Source organism: Mugil cephalus, chromosome 22 (genome assembly GCF_022458985.1).
Source record: "Mugil cephalus isolate CIBA_MC_2020 chromosome 22, CIBA_Mcephalus_1.1, whole genome shotgun sequence".
NCBI classification, from domain to species: domain Eukaryota; kingdom Metazoa; phylum Chordata; class Actinopteri; order Mugiliformes; family Mugilidae; genus Mugil; species Mugil cephalus.
In genome coordinates, this window is record NC_061791.1 from 20154295 (window position 1) to 20179951 (window position 25657).

Here is a 25657-nt window from a genome sequence, read left to right on the forward strand (position 1 = left end):
CTATATTGATCAGAGCTATGCAGGTATGTAACCAAACTACATCCTGCCGCGTTAATAGTGGTGGTCGTTAACTAGTGGCTAGACCTAAGTGCTATCACAGGCATACCAAAAGATGTTGCTTTCCTTCTAACTTTTCACCACAGTAATTGATTGTAGCCGAAAATAACAAAACTACATTGTTGTTGTCAGCGTGCTGTGGACAGGAACTATCACCCTGCTTGTCCCACGGTGCTCTACAGGACCAGTGACGACCGCCAAGTGTTTCCCAAAATGCAACTGGATCCAGTGGATCAGAAAAATGTCTACGTTCCATTTATAAACCAGGTACTGCTCTTACTCACTCACTATTCATTCAGTGTCACATGTACATTTGCTGTATTTTGAAGTGTCTCCACTTGTTTTCCAGATGAAGCGTGTGTCTGTATCAAAGTGCAGCACGTACACAAATGTACAGGAGTGTTTGTCTGCACAGGATCCACACTGTGTCTGGTGTGGCTCTAAACAAAGGTCAGAGCAACAACATCTGCATCTGACATCTTCAAAAACCCATCATGAACTTCATTATAAGACATTTCTCTTTTCCCAGGTGCACATTTGAAGACGACTGCCAAGATTCTGACTGGTTATCTATTCCTGATGATTCCACAGAGAAAATCATTTCTCACAAAGTTCTAAAGAACCCCAGTGGAGAGGTACAGGTTACACATTAACACTGTACAACTGTAACTATCAGTTATTTGTCACTCATCTCTCTTCCTTTCTCAGATCACACTAAAGATCCAGACCCACATGACTGTAAACTGGGCAGAGGATAACTTTGCCTGTGAAATCTTTGCACCATCTAGAGAACGTTGTCCACAAAATAGTCGTCCTCTGTTCCCACAATGCACCTGCAACCTATCCCATGGCTCAATTCCTGCTGACGGTCAGTAACTTTAAATAAATAATCCAGTTTACTTCAAATCTCACAGTCAAGGAGGAGTTGTAGATGTTATGCTGTCATGAATCAGACCTGTTCATTAATTTACAACATTTCCCACCAACCAGTTGACAAATCTGTGTTTTCACGTGTCAGAGGTCGAGACTCTGAAGTTCATCATATTATTTTCTCTAACAGGCCTGGATTTCACTGTAATGATGAGACTTGGGAAGACGAACCTTTCAGAGCGTCTGAAGCTAACCAACTGCTCTGACATCAGTGGACCTCCAACTTCTGTCTTGTAAGTTTGTTCCTATTTTCTGGAATTTAAAGAAACATGCTGTGATTAAACTATATATATCATAGAAATAATTAAAAGGTGAAAATCAGTTCCCTTCTTCTTGATAAAAGCTAAAAAGCTTCATCAGTTGACCATAGTCAGTGTTTTGTCATCATTAAAGATATTTGATTGTAAACTATATTATTATATACTAATGTAATTTTATGTGTCTTAGATCCATATATTAGTTTTTTATGGTCCTGACTACCAACATCAGTATGTGTTTGTTTGTTCTTCAGGTGTCAGCAGTGTATCAAGGCTGGATGTGGATGGAACATAAACACCTGTTCATGGTCTAATGAAGGAGTGGATAATGTAATAATGACTATTGTTATCTCCTTATCTGATGTGTAAAAATGCTCCATCAATCCAATATTATTAAGTTGTTTTGACACAAGTTATCATGTTGTATGAGAGAATGAGACTTCATGAAGAAGATAAATGCTCATTAAACGTGAAATCTCTCTGTCTCTAGTTAAGCACAAACTAAACAAGCACAAAATACACATGAACTAGTTTTTGACCTAAGCCAACATTAGCCACAATAAAACCTGAACCCACTCTGATAGTAACTTTACAGCTCTGAATCTATTCTCCCACTTCCTCCTGCAGGACAGTGTTTGTCAGAAGTTGGAGCCTGGGATGAACTTTTCTGTGAGTCTGAACCTCCACTGTTCCACACATTGTTCCTCCATTCAGTAAATGTTATAACATCAGTAGGGTGGTGTTTTAAAGCTGATGTTTGTGTGTTTTATTTCTGTTAGAAGCCAGAAATCTCCTCCATCTCTCCCAGTGTTGTGTCTTTCTACGGTAGAAACCATGCCTTGTTGTCAGGTCAGAACCTCATTAATGTGACCAGAGTGAGGATCCAGACAGACCTGGACTGTACTCCACAAGAGTGAGTCACTTTACAGACAACTAAGATTATGGCCACACTAGAAACTCATGTTTTCTCCACATCATTGTTATTGTGATGACGGTGAGTGTTGATGTGTTTCTCTCTCAGATCTCCTGTATGGAACAAGACTGGTGTGAGTCTGACGTTCCACATTCCCACTACAGAAAAGAAAGGTTTTGTCAAAGCATGTGTTCTACTGCCAGATGGCAGTTGCCACGGCAACGCTTTAATCACCTATCGATCAACACCATCCTGCACTGACATTGTACCAAGCAGCACTTGGGCCAGGTGGGTTTGATTAGTTAATTTAATCATGTTAAACAGATGCACAGTAGTAGGCCCTCCAAAAGAACCAGGGATAAATCCCCTCTCTCCGATTGACTATTGTTCCATGTCCTGCAGTGGGAAGAGGAAGGTCACACTCATGGGGTCCCACTTGGAGTTTGTGGAAGGAATCACACACAGCCACGGACAGACGGAAGTCCAACTTCCCACAACCAGCAGCAGTCAGGTGGGTCTCTAGACACGATGTCCCTTTGTTACATCACATTATGTCATATGATATGATATCTGGCTCCATTACAGTACATCGTACTTAATTGTAAATTAAACTTAAAATGTATTTTAAAATAAAATAAAAACATTTTGCAGGTAATTTTTTCAATTTTTAAATCCACATTTAGCTTTATAATATCTTTGAAACTTCTTTAAACCTAAATGCAGTTCCTGCAGTGGATTGTCTGTCCTGGTTGGGCATCAAAGGAACTTCCCTTAGTTTCTTTTATTCTTACCCTTTTAAAAGAACTTTCTTTACGACTTCCAGACTTCACACTACTTTTGGTGTACCACAAGGTTCAATTTTAGGTCCAATTTTATTCTCCATCAAAGTGCTTCTACTTGGCCAAATCATGCAGATGAGAAGTAGACATTTTTTTCCGTTGATTGGGTGACTCCACTGCTTTTTACTTTTCTTAACTTTAATCTGCTTTAGTCATCATCACCATGCCATGCAAGCTAAACACAGATTCGATGATATGTAACAGATGTAAATTCCCCACAGAAACTCTCCTACGACACACCTGCAGCTTTAAACCCTCAGACGACTTCTAGCAGCACTGTGTATTTGAAAGTAGCCAATCAATCCTTGGCCTGCTCCACAAAAATAACTTACTATCCAGACCCTGTGTTTACTATCTTCACATCTGTGAGGACAAAGGATGGGTTTCACATTTTTCTACAGGTACAACTTTTTTTATAAAACACTTTTAATATCTTTTTTTTTTAACAGATGAGCAAACATCAAGCATTTGTAATTTCATCATTTCAGAAAAAGACAGATAAACTAGAGATGACAGCAACAGAGCTGTTAGTGTGGGGTATTGAAGACGGAAAGAAATACCCTTGCATCATGGAAGAGAAAGAAGCTGACAACCAGACTGACTTTTTCACCTGTCAGATACAAAGCACATCCAGCTTTACATTTCAGCACATAGAGGTAAAACTTTCCTCTAAACTAGAAAATACTGGGTCAGACTTGAGTTAGTTTAGTTTTACTTTCAAATAGAGAAATTTACTTCAAACTATTGATGAACACAGTAAATAGATATTTGACTGAGGGCTCTTTTGAGACTTTCCACTCCTTTATTTCCTTTTCAATAGCAGTGTCATTCTTGTTTTCTAGATAAAGTATGGTGGCCAGACAGTGCTGCTACGTAATCTGCCTTTAGTTCATCAGGTCCTTCTGATAGTGCGTTTGATGCTGATACCTTGTGTCATAGGTGGTAAGTGATTTTGATCCATCAGCAGTTTATGTCAAAGCCTAAACTTGTACGTTGCATTATGTTTAGTCATTGTTTTCTGCTATTTTCTATAAAGATCTTGGAGAATAAATACTGATTTAGATTTTTTCCTGTTCCACTAATAGAGGAAATTGTATTTTTCTGCTCGGTTTCAATCAGTAACTCTTCATCTTTCAGTGTTAGTGTTTATCTGTTGCTGGCAAAGGAGACGCACTGCTGAGATGAACGAGCTCCGACCACAGATGTCTAGCTCTCCGGCCGTTCTCACAGGGAACAAGTTCAGGCCATTGAAGCTTTCTGATACTACAGGCTATACAGGTAGTACATATGAAGTCATTGTATTTTAGGTGGAATATTACTATTAAGAGACCATTCGATGTAGTTATTACGCTGTGCTTTGTTTAAGTTTTGCCTTATTTTTTATATAATTGTTATGTTCTTTTTACCAAGTGTGTACTTCTATATGCTTTTTAATGCCCAAACTGAAATAAATGCTTATCCTATTACTATCTTGTAATTATTAAATACTTTTAATTGAGTATTGAGTATTGACAGTGTGATTTATTTCTTGGTTTTCTCTGAGTATATATATATATTTTATTCTACTGATGACCTCTTGTTTATGATATATTTACATTGGGATTAGTGACCACCTGACCAGTTTGGCCTCTAATGCCATGGTGCAGAAGTGCAGCTCTTTTAGTGACTGTATTTTATGCGTTTTATGAACCATACATGAATAATGTTATTTAAACACAACAAAGGATGATTTGACTGCAATCTAATAAAATATCTGATCTAGCTAAGTGATGCTTACGAGTTGATCAGTTTGATGAAGGTTGTTCAGGTGCTTTTACAATATTAAGCTCTGGTTGTCTTAACTTATACTGATACCTAAGCTTAAGTTAACCAGATAGGTGATGTATTAAAACAAGAATTTTACTTCATGGCTGTCAACTACATAAAGAAACAAGGACAAGTCTGACAGCTAAAAATCAACAGAAGTGTGGTAACCTCTACAGATGCTCAAAGAAACTACCTGCCAAGCCGTCTACTTTAAACACTGTGTCCCAGTCTACCCTGAAGACCTGGTGCTGTTTTGAAGAAGATATATAGCAGCTGATTTAATTTAGCTGCTATTTGAAAAACAATTAATCAAACATGGTCAAACATTAAAATCATTAAAATTATTAAATACTAGTCTTAATTATTGTTGTCAAACATCTTCAGTTTCAATGTAATGCTATACTTCTGTGGGCATTATCGCTTATTGTATGCTACAATCTAGTAATAAAACGGAAAAAATATTAAAAACTACAAAAACGTGCCTGCGAGAAATCTAGAAATAAGAACTGCGTCACACTCTCAAGTTGAACATGGCGGCTGATTAGCCCTCTGCTAACACCTGCTGCTCATTTGTTAATTAACATAAAACTGCAAAGAAGCAAATCAGACTACAGCAAGAAAATAACTACATGAGAAAAACAAGAAGAAAAAAATCTGAAACATGCATACTTTATCCACAGGAACACTGCAGGAATTACGAAACATTGTTAAAATGCTACCAAAAGTAAGTAACACGTTAGAATGTAGTTATACTCGTTGGGTCTTATAAAATAATTATATAGTCGACACATTTTTATCAGTTTTTTCAATTTTATTTTGAAGTTTTACGTTTGAGAAAACAATGTTCTATAAACTGAAATGACTACAAGTAGAAAAAAGCCTACATGTACAACTTCTAGGTATGTCTATACCAACATATTCCTTCCACTATAATAATAAAGACTCCTGTATCTTTGTCAGTCAAAAACCACAAAGCATTTCACGACAAACTTTCTCATTACAGGGTGACAATGAGTTTCATTGTGGCTGTGTGCTCACCTTGTGGCTACTTTCACTGGTAAACGTCGAATTAAGACGAGTCTACTGACGCTGTTTGAACTGTAACTGATATCCTAAAAAAAATGTCAATGCGCATGTGGTACACGTCGTAAATTGTGACGAATGTATGTGAAGACGTTTACTACAACTATTTTCTTCTTTGAGGAGATATTTTGATGATATAAATCAGTCTTGTGTTGAGTAAAGTTGGACACGGGGTGAAAACTTCTGTACAGTGTCTGAACTTCACTGTCAGTCATGTCTAAAACTCATATACGTTTGTTTGGTCGTAGTCGTTCAAAGTATTTCATAGAGAAGAGAAAATAACTTCCCAAAACTGACACCAGATGTCGCCATCGCTTCACATTTGTCTGAACACGCCGAAGGGATGGGTGGACAGATTGAGGAAGTTGCATAAAGTTTGGAGATGCCAGCGACCATGTACTCTCCCTATTCAGCAGCTTTATCCAGGAGATACTGTGTGGATCATTGTGTAAATGTAGAAAGGATCGCATATTTGTCCTACAGATCACTGACTTTAATTAGGAATAAGACCGTTCCCCTGTGGTGCGGACGGACCATAAGAGACAAACCGAGAATTGATTCGCTTGAGTCTTGATCTTGACTGATCAAAGAGTTTAAGACTTGATTTTGTAATCGTTATCTTCAGCATGCAAAAAGTGTAACTTGATTTTTATTTATTTATTTTTATTATTTTTTTATTTTGATGTACTATATTGATCCCTGAGGGGAAATTCTGTCCTGCTGTTTGACCCATCCATTTGTTCACACAGTAATGTGTACAGTTGGAGCAGTGGGCTGCAGCCCCTGGTGGGTGCGCCCGGGAAGCATATTGGGAGGTTAGGTGCTTGCTCAGGGGACAAATGGGGCCAAGTGAAAATAGTAATGCTGCTTTGTCATCATATATCAGAATTAGTTAGAATGTCTGCTGGTTTTAGTTTCGCTCAGCGCGCCGTCTCCTCCCGCTTTCAGCACTTCTCTTTTCAGAGTCGCGCTGCGCTTTTACGTGCGGCTCTAGAGACGCAGTGATCAGAGATCAGAGCGCTATGCAGAGCTTCATTGTCTGAGGGAATCCAGTCAGAGCTAGCACCGTTGATGGAAAATGATCCTGCTGCTCGGTCTGCTTTGTATTCTCTGGGGAGAACAGGGTCGGTGTCTGGAGGAGGATGGAGGAGGTTTCGCCTTCGATGGAGACATCCGCCACTTTTCAGTGGCCAACAACACGGTTTATATCGCTACAGAGGAGAAGCTGTACCAGCTGAGCCACGACCTGACTCTGATCCACAGTCTGACCCTGAGAGGAATCTTGAAGCTCGGTAAAGATCCCAACAATAATAAGTTTGACCGAGTCTCTGAGAAGACTTTCTGGAACGCAACTTTCAGCATCAACGTATTATTACCATTTGTTAAGAATGGTGCTCAGATCATCTGCGGTGTGACTGACAATGAGTGTGGTGGTTACTGCGAGGTTCTGGACCTGAAGAACATCTCTAACCTTCTGTACAAAGAACACGTCCAGGTGGGGCCACTGAGACGGAAAAACCCGTTCGTAGGTATTCTGGTGGATGTCAAGAAGAATCCATCTCAGACAGAGACTTATATTCTGACCGCGATGCAGCCCGAAAAGAGCAAGTGCTCCTTTGATGCTGAGACCATCAACCTTCAAAATGCGGATCATAAAGACCAGACAAGTATATTTTCTATAACTGATGGATCATCAGGCACACCTACGATCAAAAATAAAGGCGATGTGGAGTTTGTGGACAGATTCGTGGAGGCAGTTCTCTTCAGGGAGCCCTGCATGACCTCTGTGCTAGCAGTGAGGCAGAAGACATGGATGGTTTTCTTCATTGGTACAGGAGATGGACAGCTCATTAAGGTGAGTATAAAGACTGATGTGCACCTATTATTGGAGTAAATATGATCTGATTCGGCATCTTGTAACAAATCACAAATGTAACATAGATAGATAGATAGATAGATAGATAGATAGATAGATAGATAGATAGATAGATAGATAGATAGATAGATAGATAGATAGATAGATACTTTTAACCATTTATATGCCAGTGTTTGTGACAGCATCACAAATGCTTGGGAAAAAATACACACAAAAATTTTAATATTTTTAATAATAGAAATTGAAAGTGGATTTTTCTTGGGGGGATTATTACGACCTTGGATATGTCAATTATTAGTAGCAACATTGATTTTGATGAATTTTCACTTTTTCAGATAAGACTCATCACATTTAATGGAAACACTTCTAAACAGATGCAACTCACTGACAAGTCATTTTCTGGAATAAACAAACACAAAGTATCATATTTTTGTTCACTTTGGCTGAAGTCAACATTATGGAGTTTCTAACATCTAGTTTCATGATTATTTGCTAACTATTTAACATCATTGTCTTGGTTGTAACCAACTGAATGTGGGAAAATCTGACAAATTTGATTATTTTCTATATTGATCAGAGCTATGCAGGTATGTAACAAAACTACATTGTTGTTGTCAGCTTGCTGTGGACAGGAACTATCACCCTGCTTGTCCCATGGTGCTCTACAGGACCAATGACGACCGCCAAGTGTTTCCCAAAATACAACTGGATCCAGTGGATCAGAAACATGTCTACGTGCCATTTAGAAACCAGGTACTGCTCTTACTCACTCACTATTCATTCAGTGTCACATGTACATTTGCTGTATTTTGAAGTGTCTCCACTTGTTTTCCAGATGAAGCGTGTGTCTGTATCAAAGTGCAGCACATACACAAATGTACAGGAGTGTTTGTCTGCACAGGATCCATACTGTGTCTGGTGTGGATCTAAACAAAGGTCAGAGCAACAACATCTGCATCTGACATCTTCAAAAACCCATCATGAACTTCATTATAACACATTTCTCTTTTCCCAGGTGCACATTTGAAGACGACTGCCAAGATTCTGACTGGTTATCTATTCCTGATGATTCCACAGAGAAAATCATTTCTCACAAAGTTCTAAAGAACCCCAGTGGAGAGGTACAGGTTACACATTAACACTGTACAACTGTAACTATCAGTTATTTGTCACTCATCTCTCTTCCTTTCTCAGATCACACTAAAGATCCAGACCCACCTGACTGTCAACTGGACAAAGGATAACTTTGCCTGTGAAATCTTTCCATCACCTAGAGAACGTTGTACACAAAAGTTCCCACAATGCACCTGCAGCCTATCCCATGGCTCAATTCCTGCTGACGGTCAGTAGCTTTAAATAAATAATCCAGTTTACTTCAAATCTCACAGTCAAGGAGGAGTTGTAGATGTTATGCTGTCATGAATCAGATCTGTTCATTAATTTACAACATTTCTCACCAACCAGTTGACAAATCTGTGTTTTCACGTGTCAGAGGTCGAGACTCTGAAGTTCATCATATTATTTTCTCTAACAGGCCTGCATGTCACTGTAATGATGAGACTTGGGAAGACGAACCTTTCAGAGCGTCTGAAGCTAACCAACTGCTCTGACATCAGTGGACCTCCAACTTCTGTCTTGTAAGTTCATTCCTATTTTCTAGAATTCAAAGAAACATGCTGTGATTAAATGATCTTCCTTTGATCATAGTTGGTACAAAATGTGAATACAGATAACTTAAAGACCTGAGCTAAATAAGAAATACTCATTAAGACAATGCTATCCTTACAGGTTTAAGCATTCACATTGTTGAACTAAAAGTGTTAAGCCTTTGAAACAATGAGTGAGAACAGTTTGATGGGAACATCAACTTGATTTGTTTTCAAAGAAACAACAAATAATCTCAAGTCAGTTGCAGGAGCGACCATCTCTCTTGCCAGTTACGTACATACAGCAGCAATGATTCAGGCTGACTGGAAGAGGTGTGATACTGTGATCCTGTACTGTGTTGACTTAAATAAGAAGGACTAATCACAACTGAAAATTTACTGAAATTTACTGAAAATTATTCAGTTTGTTGTGTCATTGCACTCTGAAATGCAAGCAAAGAATAAATAAGCAATGAGTTGAAAAAGAAATCATGGAATCAATTTATAGACCAAAATGTATTCTAAACTTCTGACTCATCTAAGTAGCCACCTTTGGCAGATGTAACAGCTGAACACATTCCTGGCATTCTTTCTACAATAGAAATCAAATGTTCTTCAGAAAGTTCTTCCCAAGTCCGTTGCAGAAGTTCCCATAAATGTGTGGCACTTGTAGGTTGCTTTGCTTTCACTCTTCTGTCCAGTTCATCCCAAACCAGCTCGATGGGGTTTAAGACTGTGGGGAGACTGTGGGGAGACTGTGCTGGCCACTCCATGTTTCTCACTGTGTACAAGTCACCGACCCTGGATCCAGCAAAACAGTCCCAGACCATCACACTTCCTCCTCCATGTTTGAGAGTTGATGTCACACACTGTGGAACCATCCTCTCGTCTACTCGACGGCGTACAAACATCCTGCGTGATGAACCGAAGATTTGAAATTTTGATATATCAACCATAATACCTTCTTCCAGTCTTCAGTAATCCAAAGGCGGTGTTTCGTGGCCCAGGAGAGCCTCTTTGTCTTATTCTGACATCTTAGCAATGGCTTTCTTGCTGCAACTCATCCTGTCAAACCTGCAGCTCGAAGTCTTCTCTTCACAGTTGAAACGGAGACTTGCTTACTACGACTACTATTAAGCTGTGCTTGAAGCTGTTGTCCTGTGAGCCACCTATCACGCAAGCTGTTAACTCTCAGAAACTTGTCCTCTGATTCAGTTGTGGCTTTGGGTCTGTCAGATTGCTTCCTGTCAGAGTTTTCCCCAGTTTCTGAGTTCCTTTTAAAGGTGAAGAAAACTGTACTCACTGACACCTTGACTTTCTTTGCAATTTCCCTGTAGGAAAGACCTACATACAAGTGTTATGATGGTCTGTCTCTCTTCCATTGTTAAATGCCTTTCTCTCGCCATTTTTGTAGCAACACACTACACAGCAAATTGAGAAGAGTTGAATTCTTGGTGTTAAACTGGACAAACACAAGTAGAGTTAATTATTCTATTATTCTCTAAGTAGAGTTAATCCATTATAATTAACTCTCAGTCCATAAATAGTTGTTGTCAAAACCGAGTGTAAAAAGGAAGTGTCACTAAATCAAACCTCTAGGTGTAAATGTTTAAATATTAACTCCGAACTTCTTACTCTAAACTCTGATCCTGTATTTAACACCTCAAGTGTTAACGCCCCACCCCCCCCCCTCCTCCCACCCAATTACTCTTCGGGCACCCGAAGTCATTTTGCAGCGGTGAGCCACGGAAACTTTACTCGTCACGCTGTTACTAACCACCCGAACACCTGCTTAATGAGCTAGAGGTTAGCATGGTTAGGATGCATGCCTGGCCTCACGGTAACACACAAAGTGAGTAACGGCAGTGAACGCTACGTTTGGCCTGACGTTTTGTCTGAGTGAGACTAGTCACGTACTTCGTAACCATAGATATAAAACGTGATAAAATGATGCTAATGGTTCGAAGTTGCTAGCTAGCGTGCTAAAGTGGTGCTAACGCTACATTGTGTGTTAAATTAACACTGAAGTGTGGACCCATATAGACAGTTTAAAAGTGTTAAGATCAACTCTTACAGTGTTGATTTGGGTATACTGATTTTACTGTGTACTTTCTGCAGCACAATACTGTTCACCTGATGCTTATGAGGGTCTGGTACCACAGTGTGTTGCAACACTGCTTTCATGCAGACAGAGTGGAGGTTGTACCATTTCAAGCTATTCATTGGGCTTGCATGACTTGAATTGCAATAAATAACCGGACAAATTAGGGTGTTCTAAAACTTTTGACCTGAAGTGTATTTCAACATAGCACATCCAGCCCATAGAGTTACACTGGAGAATCTTCCCTCTGAGGTATCTGACAAGGCGCCCATGATTTGAGTTAGCCAGACTCTCTCTCTAATATCAATAGCGCCACCAAACGGCAGTGTTCAAATTTACCATTTAGCAGCAGGTCACCTTCACATGCTTGGGCCCCAGACTCTCCTTTTCAGCAGCCATGACTAACATCACGTCTAGCCAAGTGCTGCCACCTAGTGTCGGGCATAGGTGTCAGGTTTCTAATCACACTCATCTTCCATACCGCTTAAACTTCACTAGGGTCGCGGGGGGTTGCTGGATCATTTCATTTATGAATTGATTGATTGATTGATAGATGTTTTATTTATTTATGCTTTATATCCCAAGCGGGGAAATTTAACTGAACATGCAAACTCCACCCAGAAAGCTAGACTCAAACCCGGACCTTCTCGCTGGCAGGTATCAGCGCTAACCACCGAGCCGCTGTGCCGCCTCGTTTCTCATCACACTAGAGTTTAATTAACGCTGATGAGTTTAAATGATTTCTTCATCACAAAGTTGTGACTTGTAATTTGAGAGTCATTTACAGTGTACTAGACATAGTAACTACTATATTAGTAGTTACTATAAGACATTGTGATCCATATGAGTAATTGTCAACATACCTTTGCTTGTTCTTCAGGTGTCAGCAGTGTGTCAGGGCTGGTTGTGGATGGAACATAAACAGCTGTTCATGGTCTAATGAAGGAGTGGATAATGTAATTATCTTTCTTTTCATTTGAGCTTTCACAACTGTTGTATTTGTCTTTGTTGATCTACAAGAATAATTTTATTCATTTTCTTTTGATCTATTAAGAACATACTCTTTAAAATCCACTCTTTTGGTATTTTAATATAAACATGTTTTAATATATTCACTTATCACGTTAACAATGTGCCTTTATGACTGAAGTTTCATCATACTTTGGAAGAATATCCAGATGTCGACTACCTGTTTCCTAATTATGAAGGTACATTCGGCAGCCGAATTATCCATTCAAATCTTTGCATCTCTGAAATTTTATGGTTTTTAAAATACACCACTGTGCTACCAGTAAATTTGTCTATCGCAACTGGATTGTCTTATTTTCTAGTTCTGCACACGACAAACAAACACATGTCAGATATAGCCTACTGAGTAAAACTTTACACTGTATTATACAACAATTGTTCTGTGGTTGAATATACCTTAGGTTGGCTGTGTGCAGTGTTTTGTTTTTATCTGACCAAACATTGGCTGCAGCAGGTTCTGGATCAGAGACTGTAAACCTTCTGAATCTATTCTCCCACTTCCTCCTGCAGGACAGTGTTTGTCAAAAGTTGGAGCCTGGGATGAACTTTTCTGTGAGTCTGAACCTCCACTGTTACACACATTGTTCCTCCATTCAGTAAATGTTATAACATCAGTAGGGTGATGTTTTAAAGCTTATGTTTGTGTGTTTTATTTCTGTTAGAAGCCAGAAATCTCCTCCATCTCTCCCAGTGTTGTGTCTTTCTACGGTAGAAACCATGCCTTGTTGTCAGGTCAGAACCTCATTAATGTGACCAGAGTGAGGATCCAGACAGACCTGGACTGTACTCCACAAGAGTGAGTCACTTTACAGACAACTAAGATCATGGCCACACTAGAAACTCATGTTTTCTCCACATCATTGTTATTGTGATGATGGTGAGTGTTGATGTGTTTCTCTCTCAGATCTCCTGTATGGAACAAGACTGGTGTGAGTCTGACGTTCCACATTCCCACTACAGAAAAGAAAGGTTTTGTCAAAGCATGCGTTCTACTGCCTGATGGCAGTTGCCACGGCAACGCTTTAATCACCTATCGATCAACACCATCCTGCACAGACATTGTACCAAGCAGCACCTGGACCAGGTGGGTTTTAATTAGTTAATTTAATCGTGTTAACAAGATGCACAGTGGTAGGCCCTCCAAAAGAACCAGGGATAAATCCCTTCTCTCTGTTTGGCTACTGCTCCATGTCCTGCAGTGGGAAGAGGAAGGTCACACTCATGGGGTCCCACTTGGAGTTTGTGGAAGGAATCACACACATCCACGGACAGACGGAAGTCCAACTTCCCACAACCAGCAGCAGTCAGGTGGGTCTTTAGACGTGATGTTATGGCTACTCTTGTGTTCAAAAAATGATGGTCAAAAACCTCAGAGTAGTTTGTGAGGAGGAGGTCATGGACTCACTGAAATATAAGAACTCATGGAGAGACAGTTTCCACAAAAGGATTGCAATTCATTTACATAAACAAAAATTATCTCTGGGTTGACTTCAATCAAAAATAAATAAATGTAAGTTAGAAGTCAAAAAACAGTTTCACTCCTTTGACACGACGAAAAATGACAAAAAGACACCCAGCAAGCCAGCTGTCCTCACACCCTAATCACAGGAGGACAGGCAGGGGGGACCTGACTGGACCAATATTGACTTCATAAAAAAGAAGACAATTATAAATAATTATACCATGGTCCGGGTGAATCCCCGATTCTGATTGGCTGTGATAATAGACACCCATAAAGACGTTCCGTCCAAATTACCTGATGACACTTCTAAATGATTGCGCTGGCTTAAACGCTATGGTAACCGTGGCAACAGAAACACAGAACATACGCGGGTAGACACAAACCACAGCCTCCGGAGCACAGCTGTAGGTCGACTTTCAGGCGCCGGGCTGGAAACTCGCCAGATCATGTCTGTGACGGGGCATCGGTGTGAGAGCAGCCTTTAGGCTTATTGGGCTCCGTCAGTACAGGAGAGACGAGAGTGGAGCAACAGTTTGTCGCCCCCCAACGGCCCAACCGGCAGTGTTGGGCAAGTTACTTCCAAAATGTCATATTCCATATTACAAGTTATTTGCATTTGAAAGTAATACGTTTCTTTAAAATATTATCTTCTGTTTAGAGTAATAAGTTACTTATTACATTTTAGTTACTTTCACCAAAATAAATATTTACGACAAGGCATTACAAAATGAAGGTGCTCAAAATTTTGTCATGGCAAATAGTCCTTTTAGTCCTTGTATTCTTTTAATCTACTACAAGTATATGGATTGCAATTTACATTGCATAGTTTTAAAGGTTGGGCGGCACATGATGGGTGCAGTTTGCATGTTCTCCTTGTGTTCGCGTGGGTTCTCTCCGGGTACTCCGGCTTCCTCCCACCTCCAAAGACATGCTCGTTAGGCTTATTGGTGACTCTAAATTGACCCTAGGTGTGTGTGTGAGTGTGAATGGTTGCATGTCTCAGTGCGATAGGCTGGCGACCTGTCCAGGGTGTATCCCGCCTCTCGCCCGATGCCAGCTGGGATAGGCTCCAGCAACCCCCACGACCCTAGTGCAGGATTAAACGGTACGGAAGATGAAATGAGATGAGTTTTAAAGTTTGTCTTCCGTGAATGATTTTTCCTCAGACACTGAGACACAAATCTCTAGTGATTCATAACTTCATATATTTCTATCCATATTTTTTCTTAGTTGGCGCTTTGTTCATTATCACCCACAGTCTCATTTCTGAGTACTGTAAAACATGGAGATGTATTTTTGTTACTGTTAAAGTATTCTGAGATGATGTGACAACAACTATGAAAATCCCTCTGCAAACACAACTGACTTAACAAATTAAAACAATTTTTAAATGTCTCATCTTAAATGAACTATCTGTGGAAATGTGTTTATACCTCAACAATAGGACTTTATCATTAGAGATTTGTTTTTACCTTGGCACTTGATCGAACAGGGACTTTGCTGACAAGCTTTTGAAACACCGGCGACTCAACTGTAGAAAGAGGCAGCACATCCTCCACGACACACTCAGCCACCAGCCTTCTCACTTCTCCTGGGTCAAACATCTTCATCTCTGGTCTGGAGAAATACAACTTTCGTTGTTTAGATTTGCTCGCGCCATCACCTTCCGTCTGTTTGCTAGTGCGAGGTCGTTTAGCCTCTAACTACAGGTGTTTCTTCAGGTTACTTGTACTGTTTTTAGCCGTAGATGTCATGGTTTACATGTAAATTCACCACTACAGCAACTAATCCGAACCTTAGTAACGACCTAGCAACAGAACTGATTTCCTAGTCCCAGATGAGTGAACTCTGAGCTGACGTTCATGTTTTAACGCGGTCTCGGACGTTACTGAACCAAATCAATAATGCATAAATGAGCAAAAAATGCTTACTTTTATTGCCCAAGTTGTAACAAAGATGCTGTTAACAACAAACCGATCTAGTAGCGTATTTTTCAGCCGTTTCCTGCTCCAGCTCTGACGGTTAGTGTTGCCATGGAGATGGATACAATATTGCCACAGACTTGGCGGAGCAATATTTTTAGTGCCGTGCCATAATGCTGATTTGAGCACGTTCTAAATGTCTACGGCAAAATGTTGCATTTAATTTTAAATAGTTCGTTACTATTACCTCTTGCCTACTGTCATATCTGTTTTGCTTACCCTCTTGCTTGATTTCCTTTCTACATTTCTACACATTAAATTATTAGAGTGAATGGTGGATAATATTTCTTGCAATAAAAACCATTTAGGAAACTATCTGTGGACTCTGGAAATTTCACGTGATCATCTGGACACACACGGTAGTAAGTGCACTGGCCTTCTGAACCGATACCTTGTATCAGGTAATGTAACGTTAAGCAATCATCTCACTTCCCTTCCGCTGATTAATAACCGCTGCGGCCGATCGAGCTGCTCGTTCTACCATAGACATATGGGTTTCCCTGGCAACGACTGTGGACGGGAGATGTTAAATAGTCCGCTCAGCCGCTTCTTGTGAAAAACTTATAATTTAAACAGTAAAAAACAACATTAACGTTTTCATAATTGACCTAATAATTATTTATTTCGTCAGTGACCATGTGATAAGGATAATGCCCTTCGAGGTGTCCATTATCAGAAATGAATGGACGACGCGGAGGTGTGAACCGTCCGACGCAAAGCCGATAATGGGCACCTCGTGGGGCATTATCCCTTACATAGTTTATAGGGCAGACTATAAATAATAGTTTATCTACTATAATCAATACAAAGAATTAATAGACTCTCAATAGGCTCACAATAGGCAACACACGTTGCTCCTTTGTTACGTCACATTATTCCATATGATATGATATCTTGCTCCATTATAGTACATTGTATTTAATTGTGAACAAGTAAATTAAACTTAAAACGTATTTTAAAATAAAAGATATTTTTGGAGGTAAGTGTAAGAGTTTTGATAATAAATATTATAATCCATTTTATAATAAATAAAATGGTTCCTTAGAAAGCAAATTTTTTAAAGATTTTAAACATTCTGTGGGTCAACCTAATCTTAAACTGTCTTGATAACATTACACCAATCCCTAAATGATTGAAAGATGCATTTACATTTGTAAACTTTCAAATCCACATTTAGCTTTATAGTATCTCTGAGAAATTTCAGTCAGGTTTTAGACCATTACACACCACAGAAATTGCAGACAAGGGAGGTAACGCAATTTAAATTCTTTAAACCTAAATGCAGTTCCTGCAGTGGATTGTCTGTCCTGGTTGGGCATCTGAGGAACTTCCCTTAGTTTCTTTTATTCTTACCCTTTTGAAAGAACTTTTTGTCACCGGAGCTAATCTCACATATTCCAGAGTTCACACTACTTTTGGTGTACCACAAGGTTCAATTTTAGGTCCAATTTTATTCTCCATCAAAGTGCTTCCACTTGGCCAAATCATGCAGATGATAAGTAGACACATTTTCCACTGATTAGGTGACCCTACTGCTTTTTACTCATCTTAACTTTAATCTGACTTGCTTTAGTCATCAGCACCATGCCATGCAAACCAAACACAGATATATAACAGATGTAAATTCCCCACAGAAACTCTCCTATGACACACCTGCAGCTTTAAGGCCTCAGACGACTTCTAGCAGCACTGTGTATTTGAAAGTAGCCAATCAATCCTTGGCCTGCTCCACAAAAATAACCTACTATCCAGACCCTGTGTTCACCACCTTCTCATTCACAAGGACGGGGGACGGTTTTCGTGTCACCATACAGGTACAACTTTTAAAAAAAAAAACAAAAAAAAAAAAAAAAAATTTTTTAATATCAATTTTTTAACAGATGAGCAAACATCAAGCATTTGTCATTTCATTATTTCAGAAAAAGGCAGATAAACTAGAGATGACAACAGCAGAGCTGTTAGTGTGGGGTATTGAAGAAGGAAAGAAATACCCTTGCATCATGGAAGAGAAAGAAACTGACAACCAGACTGACTTTTTCACCTGTGAGATACAAAACACATCCAGCTTTACATTTCAGCACATAGAGGTAAAACTTTCCTCTAAACTAGAAAATACTGGGTCAGACGTGAACTAGTTTAGATTTACTTTCAAAGAGAGAAATTTACTTCAAACTATTGATGAACACAGTAAATAGATATTTGACTGAGGGCTCTTTTGAGACTTTCCAATCCTTTATTTCCTTTTCAATAGCAGTGTCATTCTTGTTTTCTAGATAAAGTATGGTGGCCAGACAGTGCTGCTAGGTCCTCTGCCTTTATTTCATCAGGTCCTTCTGATAAAAGTGCGTTTGATGCTGATACCTTGTGTCATAGGTGGTAAGTGATTTTGATCCATCAGCAGTTTTTGTCAAAGCCTAAACTTGTACATTGCATTATGTGTAGTCATTGTTTTCTGCTATTTTCTATAGAGATCTTGGAGAGTAAATACTGATTTAGATGTTTTCCTGTTCCACTTAATAGAGGAAATTGTATTTTTCTGCTCGGTCTCAATCAGTAACTCTTCATCTTTCAGTGTTAGTGTTTATCTATCGCTGGCAAAGGAGACGCACCTCTGAGATGAACATGCTCTGACCACAGATGCCTAGCTCTCCATCCGTTCTTACAGGGAACAAGTTCACCAGCTGCCTACACATTTGTATTAAAAGGCTTCTTTATTTTCAATTAATATTTTTTTATCAAACACTTTCTTCCTGTCTCTGGTGGTTGATTTGTAACTTTGTGGTGCAGATGAGACTTCAGGCAGCCTGCTACCAGCCAAGATTAATCCAACACAATAGTTTGTTTTACTCTTTTATCATTATGTATATTTATGATACAGACATCAGACCACTGAAATCCTCATCTCCTCTAAATCACAACCAAAAAGAAAATAAACATATTTCTCAAAATCTGGAACTGCTCTATTAAAGCATCAGGCCATTGACACTTTCTGATACTACAGGCTATACAGGTAGTACATATGAAGTCATTGTATTTTAGGCGAAATATTAATATTAAGAGACCATTTGAAGTAGTTATTACGCTGCACCTATTATAAGGTTTGACTACTTTTTTATATAATTGTTATGTTCTTTTTACCAAGTGTGTACTTCTATATGCTTTTTAATGCCTAAACTGAAATAAATGCTTATCCTATTACTATCTTGTAATTATTAAATACTTTTAATTGAGTATTTAGTATTGACAGTGTCATTTATTTCTTGGTTTTCCCTGAGTATATATATATTTTATTCTACTGATGACCTCTTGTTTATAATATCTTTACATTGGGATTAGTGACCACCTGACCAGTTTGGCCTCTAATGCCATGGTGCAGAAGTGCAGCTCTTTTAGTGACTGTGTTTTATACATTTTATAAACTATACATGAATAATGTTATTTAAACAAAACAAAGGATGATTTGACTGCAATCAAATAAGTGATGCTTACGGGTTTATCAGTTTCATGAAGGTTGTTCAGATGCTTTGGTTTTACAATACTAAGCTCTGGTTGTTTTAACTTATACTTACACTTATACCTAAGTTTAAGTTAACCGGATAGGTGATGTATTAAAACAAGAATTTTACTTCATGGCTGTCAACTACATAAAGAAACAAGGACAAGTCTGACAGCTAAAATTCAACAGCCTAGCCTGAAGACCTGGTGCTGTTTTGAAGAAGATATATAACAGCTGATTTAATTTAGCTGCTATTTGAAAAACAATGAATCAAACATGATCAAACATTGAAATCATAAAAATTATTAAATACTAGTTGAAATTATTTTGTCAAACACCTTCACTTTAAATGTAATGCTTAGAACTTTTCCAGAATGCTACACTTGTGGACATTGTCGCTTATTGTATGCTACAATCTGGAAATAAAACCGAAGAAACATTAAAAATTACGAAAATGTGCCTGAGAGAAATCTAGAAATAAGAACTGCGTCACACTCTCAAGTTAAACAAGGCGGCTGATTAGCCCTCTGCTAACACCTGCTGCTCATTTATTAATTAACGTAAAACTGCAAAGAAGCGAATCAAACTACAGCAAGAAAATAACTACATGAGAAAAACAAGAAAAAATTGAAACATGCATACTTTATCCACAGGAACACTGCAGGAATTACGAAACATTGTTTCAGTCCTACCACAAGTAAGTAACATGTTAGAGTAGTTATAGTAGTTGGGTCTTTAAAAAAAATTACATATAGTATCATATCAGTTGTTTCAGTTTCATTTTGAAATTTTACGTTTGAGAAAACAACGTTGTACAAACTGAAATGACTACAAGTAGAAAAAAGCCTACATGCACAACTCTAGGTATATCTATACCAACATATTCCTTCCACAATAATAATAAAGACTCTTGTATCTTTGTCATTCAAGAACCACAAAGGATTTCAAGACAAACTTTCTCATTACAAGGTCACAGTGAGTTTCATTGTGGCTTTGTGCTCACCTTGTGGCTACTTTCACTGGTAAACGTCGAATAGACGAGTCTACTGACGCTGTTTGAAATGTAACTGATATCCTAAAAAAATAAAATGTCAATGCGCATGTGGTACACGTCGTAAATTGTGGCTAACGTATGTGAAGACGTTTACTACAACTATTTTCTTCTTTTGGGGGATATTTTGATGATATAAAGCAGTCTTGTGTTGAGTAAAGTTGAAACATGGACTGGGGGTGAAAACTTCTCTACAGTGTCTGAACTTCACTGTCAGTCATGTCTAAAACTCATATACGTTTGTTTGGTCGTAGTCGTTCAAAGTATTTCATAGAGCAGAGAAAATAACTTCCCAGAACTGACACCAGATGTCGCCATCGCTTCACATTTGTCTGAACACGCCGAAGGGATGGGTGGACAGATGAAGGAAGTTGCATAAAGTTTGGAAATGCCAGCGACCATGTACTCTCCCTATTCAACAGCTTTATCCAGGAGATACTGTGTGGATCATTGTGTAAATGTAGAAAGGATCGCATATTTGTCCTACAGATCACTGACTTTAATTAGATATAAGACCGTTCCCCTGTGGTGCGGACGGACCATAAGAGACAAACCGAGAATTGATTCACTAACTGAATGGAGGTGGAAATATCCTCGACAAGGCTTCTTGTTCTTCTTGAGATGGAGACCATGTAAACTACTGAAGGCTGGTTTATAGAACGTTTGCCAGCTGTCATTGAGTCTTGATCTTGAAGTTTTAAGACTTGATTTTGTAATCTTTATCCTCAGCATGCACACGTTTTGTTAACTGAAGCTGTGTGGACTTTAAGAACGATAGAAGAGTGACAAATGGGGCTAAATGAAAATAGTAATGCTGCTTTGTCATCATATATCAGAATTATTTAGAATGTCTGCTGGTTTTAGTTTCGCTCAGTGCGCTGCCTCCTCCCACTTTCAGCACTTCTCTTTTCAGAGTCGCGCTGCGCTTTTACGCGCGGCTCTAGAGACGCAGTGATCAGAGATCAGAGCGCTATGCAGAGCTTCATTGTCTGAGGGTATCCAGCCAGAGCTGGCACCGTTGCTGGAAAATGATCGTGCTGCTCGGTCTGCTTTGTATTCTCTGGGGAGAACAGGGTCGGTGTCTGGAGGAGGATGGAGGAGGTTTCGCCTTCGATGGAGACATCCGCCACTTTTCAGTGGCCAACAACACGGTTTATATCGCTACAGAGGAGAAGCTGTACCAGCTGAGCCACGACCTGACTCTGATCCACAGTCTGACTCTGAGAGGAATCTTGATGCCAAGTAAAGATCCGAGGAATAATAAGTTTGACCGAGTCTCTGAGAAGACTTTCTGGAACGCAACTTTCAGCATCAACTTATTATTACCATTTGTTAAGAATGGCGCTCAGATCATCTGCGGTGTGACAGACAATGAGTGTGGTTACTGCGAGGTTCTGGACCTGAAGAACATCTCTAACCTTCTGTACAAAGAACACGTCCAGGTGGGGCCACTGAGACGGAACAGCTCGTTCGTAGGTATTCTGGTGGATGTCAAGAAGAATCCATCTCAGACAGAGACTTATATTCTGACCGCGATGCAGCCCGAAAAGAGCAAGTGCTCCTCTGATGCTGAGACCATCAACCTTCAAAATTCAAACAACAAAGACGAGGCAGGTATATTTTCTCTAACTGATGGATCATCAGGCACACCTACGATCAAAAATAAAAGCGATGTGGAGTTTGTGGACGGATTTCAGATCAGTTCGATCATCTATCTGCTCTCCAACGTAAGAAGTGACGCTAACAGCAACAAAGTCCGTCTCATTTGGCTTGAAGGCGAAAGAAGTAAAACCCGAACTCTCAAGTCTCTACGGGGCGCGACTCTCAGTGTCTCTGATGGTGAAGGCAGCAGACTTCTGGCCTCCTCGGTCATCCCAGGTGGACAGACGGTTCTTTGGAGCGGAGTGTTCAGTGTGGACGGAGAACAAAGCAACACTGAGCTGGTGGTGTTTGACATCAGTCCTGATCTCAGTTTAGACAAAGATAAGGATCCAGACTTCTACTATGTGGATAGTCCCAACAAGAACCAGGTAAAGAATGTTTTAATGGGGATTAGATTAGATGTTGTCTCTACCTTTCACAGTACTCCTTCTCTGGTCATTCAAGCAAAATAAATGTTCATCACTTCATTACTGTGTGGTTCCTACAAAGTCACTAAACTAGAAATATCCCATACTGGTCCGTGTTAAATACCTTCAATGAAACAGCTAGCAGAGTCATGTCTTCAGGAATCTAAATACCATTGAGATCTAACCCTGATTCTCTATGTGTCTCTTTCTCAGCCTGAGACTCTTAAACCAGAGGCAGTTCTCTTCAGGCAGCCCTACATGACCTCTGTGCTGGCAGTGAGGCAGAAGACATGGATGGTTTTCTTCATTGGTACAGGAGATGGACAGCTCATTAAGGTGTGTATGAAGAATCCATCTATCACTGGAAAGAGAAAAATACTTTAAATCAATACTTTATTAACAGTAGTAATATATATCATGGGCTGTTAACTAATATCTTCAGGGTGTCTTACCTACTTTGATGGTAGGAGTGTTGCCCTGTGTTTGTTGATTCAGTGTCCAAGGAGGTCGATGATGGGGAGACCAAAACTGGCATTTGACTGGAATAATTCATGCTTTCTAGATAAGATAAGAAGATACAAACATACAGTAGATCAGAGGAAGGACAATTGCTCTCAATCACTGAGCATGTATAAGAAACAAACATGAACAATGCGCAGAGTTTTGCTATGAGCACACTCTTTAAAATTACCTTTCACCGTGTTATATCACATGTTTGTTCGCTTCATGATTTCACTTCTGATGTGAAACTCACTGTGGTGGAAGAAGCAGGCAACAAGTGCAAGTGGTAACAATAAACAGGACCTAAATGCAGATACTCGGAGGGGAGGTAGAATTAAAGGCAGTCTCATTTAAAATATTAGTCAGCTAATTAATATGCTTCTAGAGTCTATACTTGCCTGGATGAAGACTGACTGAGGAAATTAGAGTCAATGCTCTCCAGAAGAGAAAAAGTAAGGCAACCCAGAGCTGTAAACTCTCCGGTAGATACAACATTGAAGCTGAAGACACACTGCAAGAATTGCCATTATATTTCTGCTCAACCATTTACCCTGGACACCAAATACAGTTGCATCACATCCTGCATACTGGTAAATGTTGAAGTGAGGCGACAAAGTGGAAGTGACATGAAGCAGAAATACGTACTCATGGTTTCATCATACTTGATTATTCTGCGCTAGTGTGAGCTCTTAGCTCTTTCAGAGAACAAAATGGCCTCTTCATTTATGAGTGAAAGGTCTCAGTGGAAAAAGGTTTTCTTCTGCCACGTTAATAGTGGTGGTCGTTAGCTAGTGGCTAGACCTAAGCGCTGTCACAGGCATAACAAAAGATGTTGCTTTCCTTCTAACTTTTCACCACAGTAATTGATTGTGGCTGAAAATAACAAAACTACATCGTTGTTGTCAGCTTGCTGTGGACAGGAACTATCACCCTGCTTGTCCCAAGGTGCTCTACAGGGCCAGTGACGACCGCCAAGTGTTTCCCAAAATACAACTGGATCCAGTGGATCAGAAACATGTCTACGTTCCATTTAGAAACCAGGTACTGCTCTTACTCACTCACTATTCATTCAGTGTCACATGTACATTTGCTGTATTTTGAAGTGTCTCCACTTGTTTTTCAGATGAAGCGTGTGTCTGTATCAAAGTGCAGCACATACACAAATGTACAGGAGTGTTTGTCTACACAGGATCCATACTGTGTCTGGTGTGGATCTAAACAAAGGTCAGAGCAACAACATCTGCATCTGACATCTTTAAAAACCCATCATGAACTTCATTATAAGACATTTCTCTTTTCCCAGGTGCACATTTGAAGACGACTGCCAAGATTCTGACTGGTTATCTATTCCTGATGATTCCACAGAGAAAATCATTTCTCACAAAGTTCTAAAGAACCCCAGTGGAGAGGTACAGGTTACACATTAACACTGTACAACTGTAACTATCAGTTATTTGTCACTCATCTCTCTTCCTTTCTCAGATCACACTAAAGATCCAGACCCACCTGACTGTCAACTGGACAGAGGATAACTTTGCCTGTGAAATCTTTGCACCATCTAGAGAACGTTGTCCACAAAATAGTCGTCCTCTGTTCCCACAATGCACCTGCAACCTATCCCATGGCTCAATTCCTGCTGACGGTCAGTAACTTTAAATAAATAATCCAGTTTACTTCAAATCTCACAGTCAAGGAGGAGTTGTAGATGTTATGCTGTCATGAGTCAGACCTGTTCTTTAATTTACAACATTTCCCACCAACCAGTTGACAAATCTGTGTTTTCACGTGTCAGAGGTCAAGACTCTGAAGTTCATCATATTATTTTCTCTAACAGGCCTGGATGTCACTGTAAAGATGAGACTTGGGAAGACAAACCTTTCAGAGCGTCTGAAGCTAACCAACTGCTCTGACATCAGTGGACCTCCAACTTCTGTCTTGTAAGTTTGTTCCTATTTTCTAGAATTCAAAGAAACATGCTGTGATTAAACTATATATATCATAGAAATAATGAAAGGTGAAAATCAGTTCCCTTCTTCTTGATAAAAGTCTAAAAAGCTTCATCAGTTGACCATAGTCAGTGTTTTGTCATCATTAAAGATATTTGATTGTAAACTATATTATTATATACTGATGTAATTTTATGTGTCTTAGATCCATATATTAGTTTTTTATGGTCCTGACTACTAACAACAGTATATGTTTGTTTGTTCTTCAGGTGTCAGCAGTGTATCAAGGCTGGATGTGGATGGAACATAAACAGCTGTTCATGGTCTAATGAAGGAGTGGATAATGTAATAATGACTATTGTTATCTCCTTATCTGATGTGTTAAAATGCTCCATCAATCCAATATTATTAAGTTGTTTTGACACAAGTTATCATGTTGTATGAGAGAGTGAGACTTCATGAAGAAGACAAATGCTTGTTAAACGTGAAATCTCTCTGTCTCTAGCACAAACTAAACAAGCACAAAATACACATGAACTAGTTTTTGATCTAAGCCAACATTAGCCACAATAAAACCTGAACCCACTCTGATAGTAACTTTACAGCTCTGAAT

The 25657-nt window shown here is 39.3% G+C and overlaps 3 protein-coding genes and 3 long non-coding RNA genes across 9 annotated transcripts in view; 5 read left to right on the forward strand and 1 right to left on the reverse strand.

The window, feature by feature from the left end:
• The first annotated feature begins 414 nt into the window (after positions 1 to 414).
• Positions 415 to 795, forward strand: LOC125000350. The gene is made up of 3 exons (XR_007111320.1): positions 415 to 507; positions 587 to 692; positions 766 to 795. It is a non-coding gene; the product is annotated as an uncharacterized LOC125000350 (long non-coding RNA).
• Positions 796 to 1142: 347 nt separating this feature from the next.
• LOC125000426 (plexin-C1) lies at positions 1143 to 3449 on the forward strand. The gene is made up of 8 exons (XM_047575975.1): positions 1143 to 1220; positions 1499 to 1574; positions 1872 to 1913; positions 2024 to 2157; positions 2266 to 2445; positions 2560 to 2668; positions 3218 to 3342; positions 3446 to 3449. Exons 3-8 carry the CDS (start codon positions 1902 to 1904, stop codon positions 3447 to 3449), a joined length of 564 nt encoding a protein of 187 aa, XP_047431931.1. The 5' UTR covers positions 1143 to 1220; positions 1499 to 1574; positions 1872 to 1901.
• Positions 3450 to 3493: 44 nt separating this feature from the next.
• Positions 3494 to 4200, forward strand: LOC125000104. Its single transcript, XR_007111272.1, has 3 exons — positions 3494 to 3652; positions 3839 to 3938; positions 4134 to 4200. It is a non-coding gene; the product is annotated as an uncharacterized LOC125000104 (long non-coding RNA).
• Positions 4201 to 7683: 3483 nt separating this feature from the next.
• Positions 7684 to 19212, forward strand: LOC125000096 (plexin-C1-like). Its single transcript, XM_047575463.1, has 15 exons — positions 7684 to 7740; positions 8380 to 8514; positions 8597 to 8697; positions 8777 to 8882; positions 8956 to 9103; positions 9296 to 9398; positions 12389 to 12464; positions 13048 to 13089; positions 13200 to 13333; positions 13442 to 13621; positions 13737 to 13845; positions 17616 to 17795; positions 17901 to 18068; positions 18255 to 18357; positions 18554 to 19212. Exons 1-15 carry the CDS (start codon positions 7699 to 7701, stop codon positions 18610 to 18612), a joined length of 1686 nt encoding a protein of 561 aa, XP_047431419.1. The 5' UTR covers positions 7684 to 7698; the 3' UTR covers positions 18613 to 19212.
• A 1949-nt stretch (positions 19213 to 21161) lies between these two features.
• Positions 21162 to 25657, forward strand: part of LOC125000094 (plexin-C1-like) — a 34626-nt gene continuing 30130 nt past the window's right edge. Inside the window, exons 1-8 of one of the 4 annotated variants that reach the window (XM_047575462.1) lie at positions 21162 to 22558; positions 22811 to 22933; positions 24005 to 24139; positions 24222 to 24322; positions 24402 to 24507; positions 24581 to 24740; positions 24933 to 25035; positions 25314 to 25389. In XM_047575462.1, coding sequence (XP_047431418.1) covers positions 21557 to 22558; positions 22811 to 22933; positions 24005 to 24139; positions 24222 to 24322; positions 24402 to 24507; positions 24581 to 24740; positions 24933 to 25035; positions 25314 to 25389 — 1806 coding nt within the window. In that variant the 5' untranslated portion in view covers positions 21162 to 21556. The remainder of the gene's footprint in view (positions 22559 to 22810; positions 22934 to 24004; positions 24140 to 24221; positions 24323 to 24401; positions 24508 to 24580; positions 24741 to 24932; positions 25036 to 25313; positions 25390 to 25657) is intronic. The other 3 variants (XM_047575461.1, XM_047575459.1, XM_047575460.1) reach the window with 3 other exon arrangements.
• On the reverse strand, positions 22845 to 23995 carry LOC125000103. Its single transcript, XR_007111271.1, has 3 exons — positions 23289 to 23995; positions 23050 to 23155; positions 22845 to 22958 (listed from the first exon to the last, which is right to left on the reverse strand). It is a non-coding gene; the product is annotated as an uncharacterized LOC125000103 (long non-coding RNA).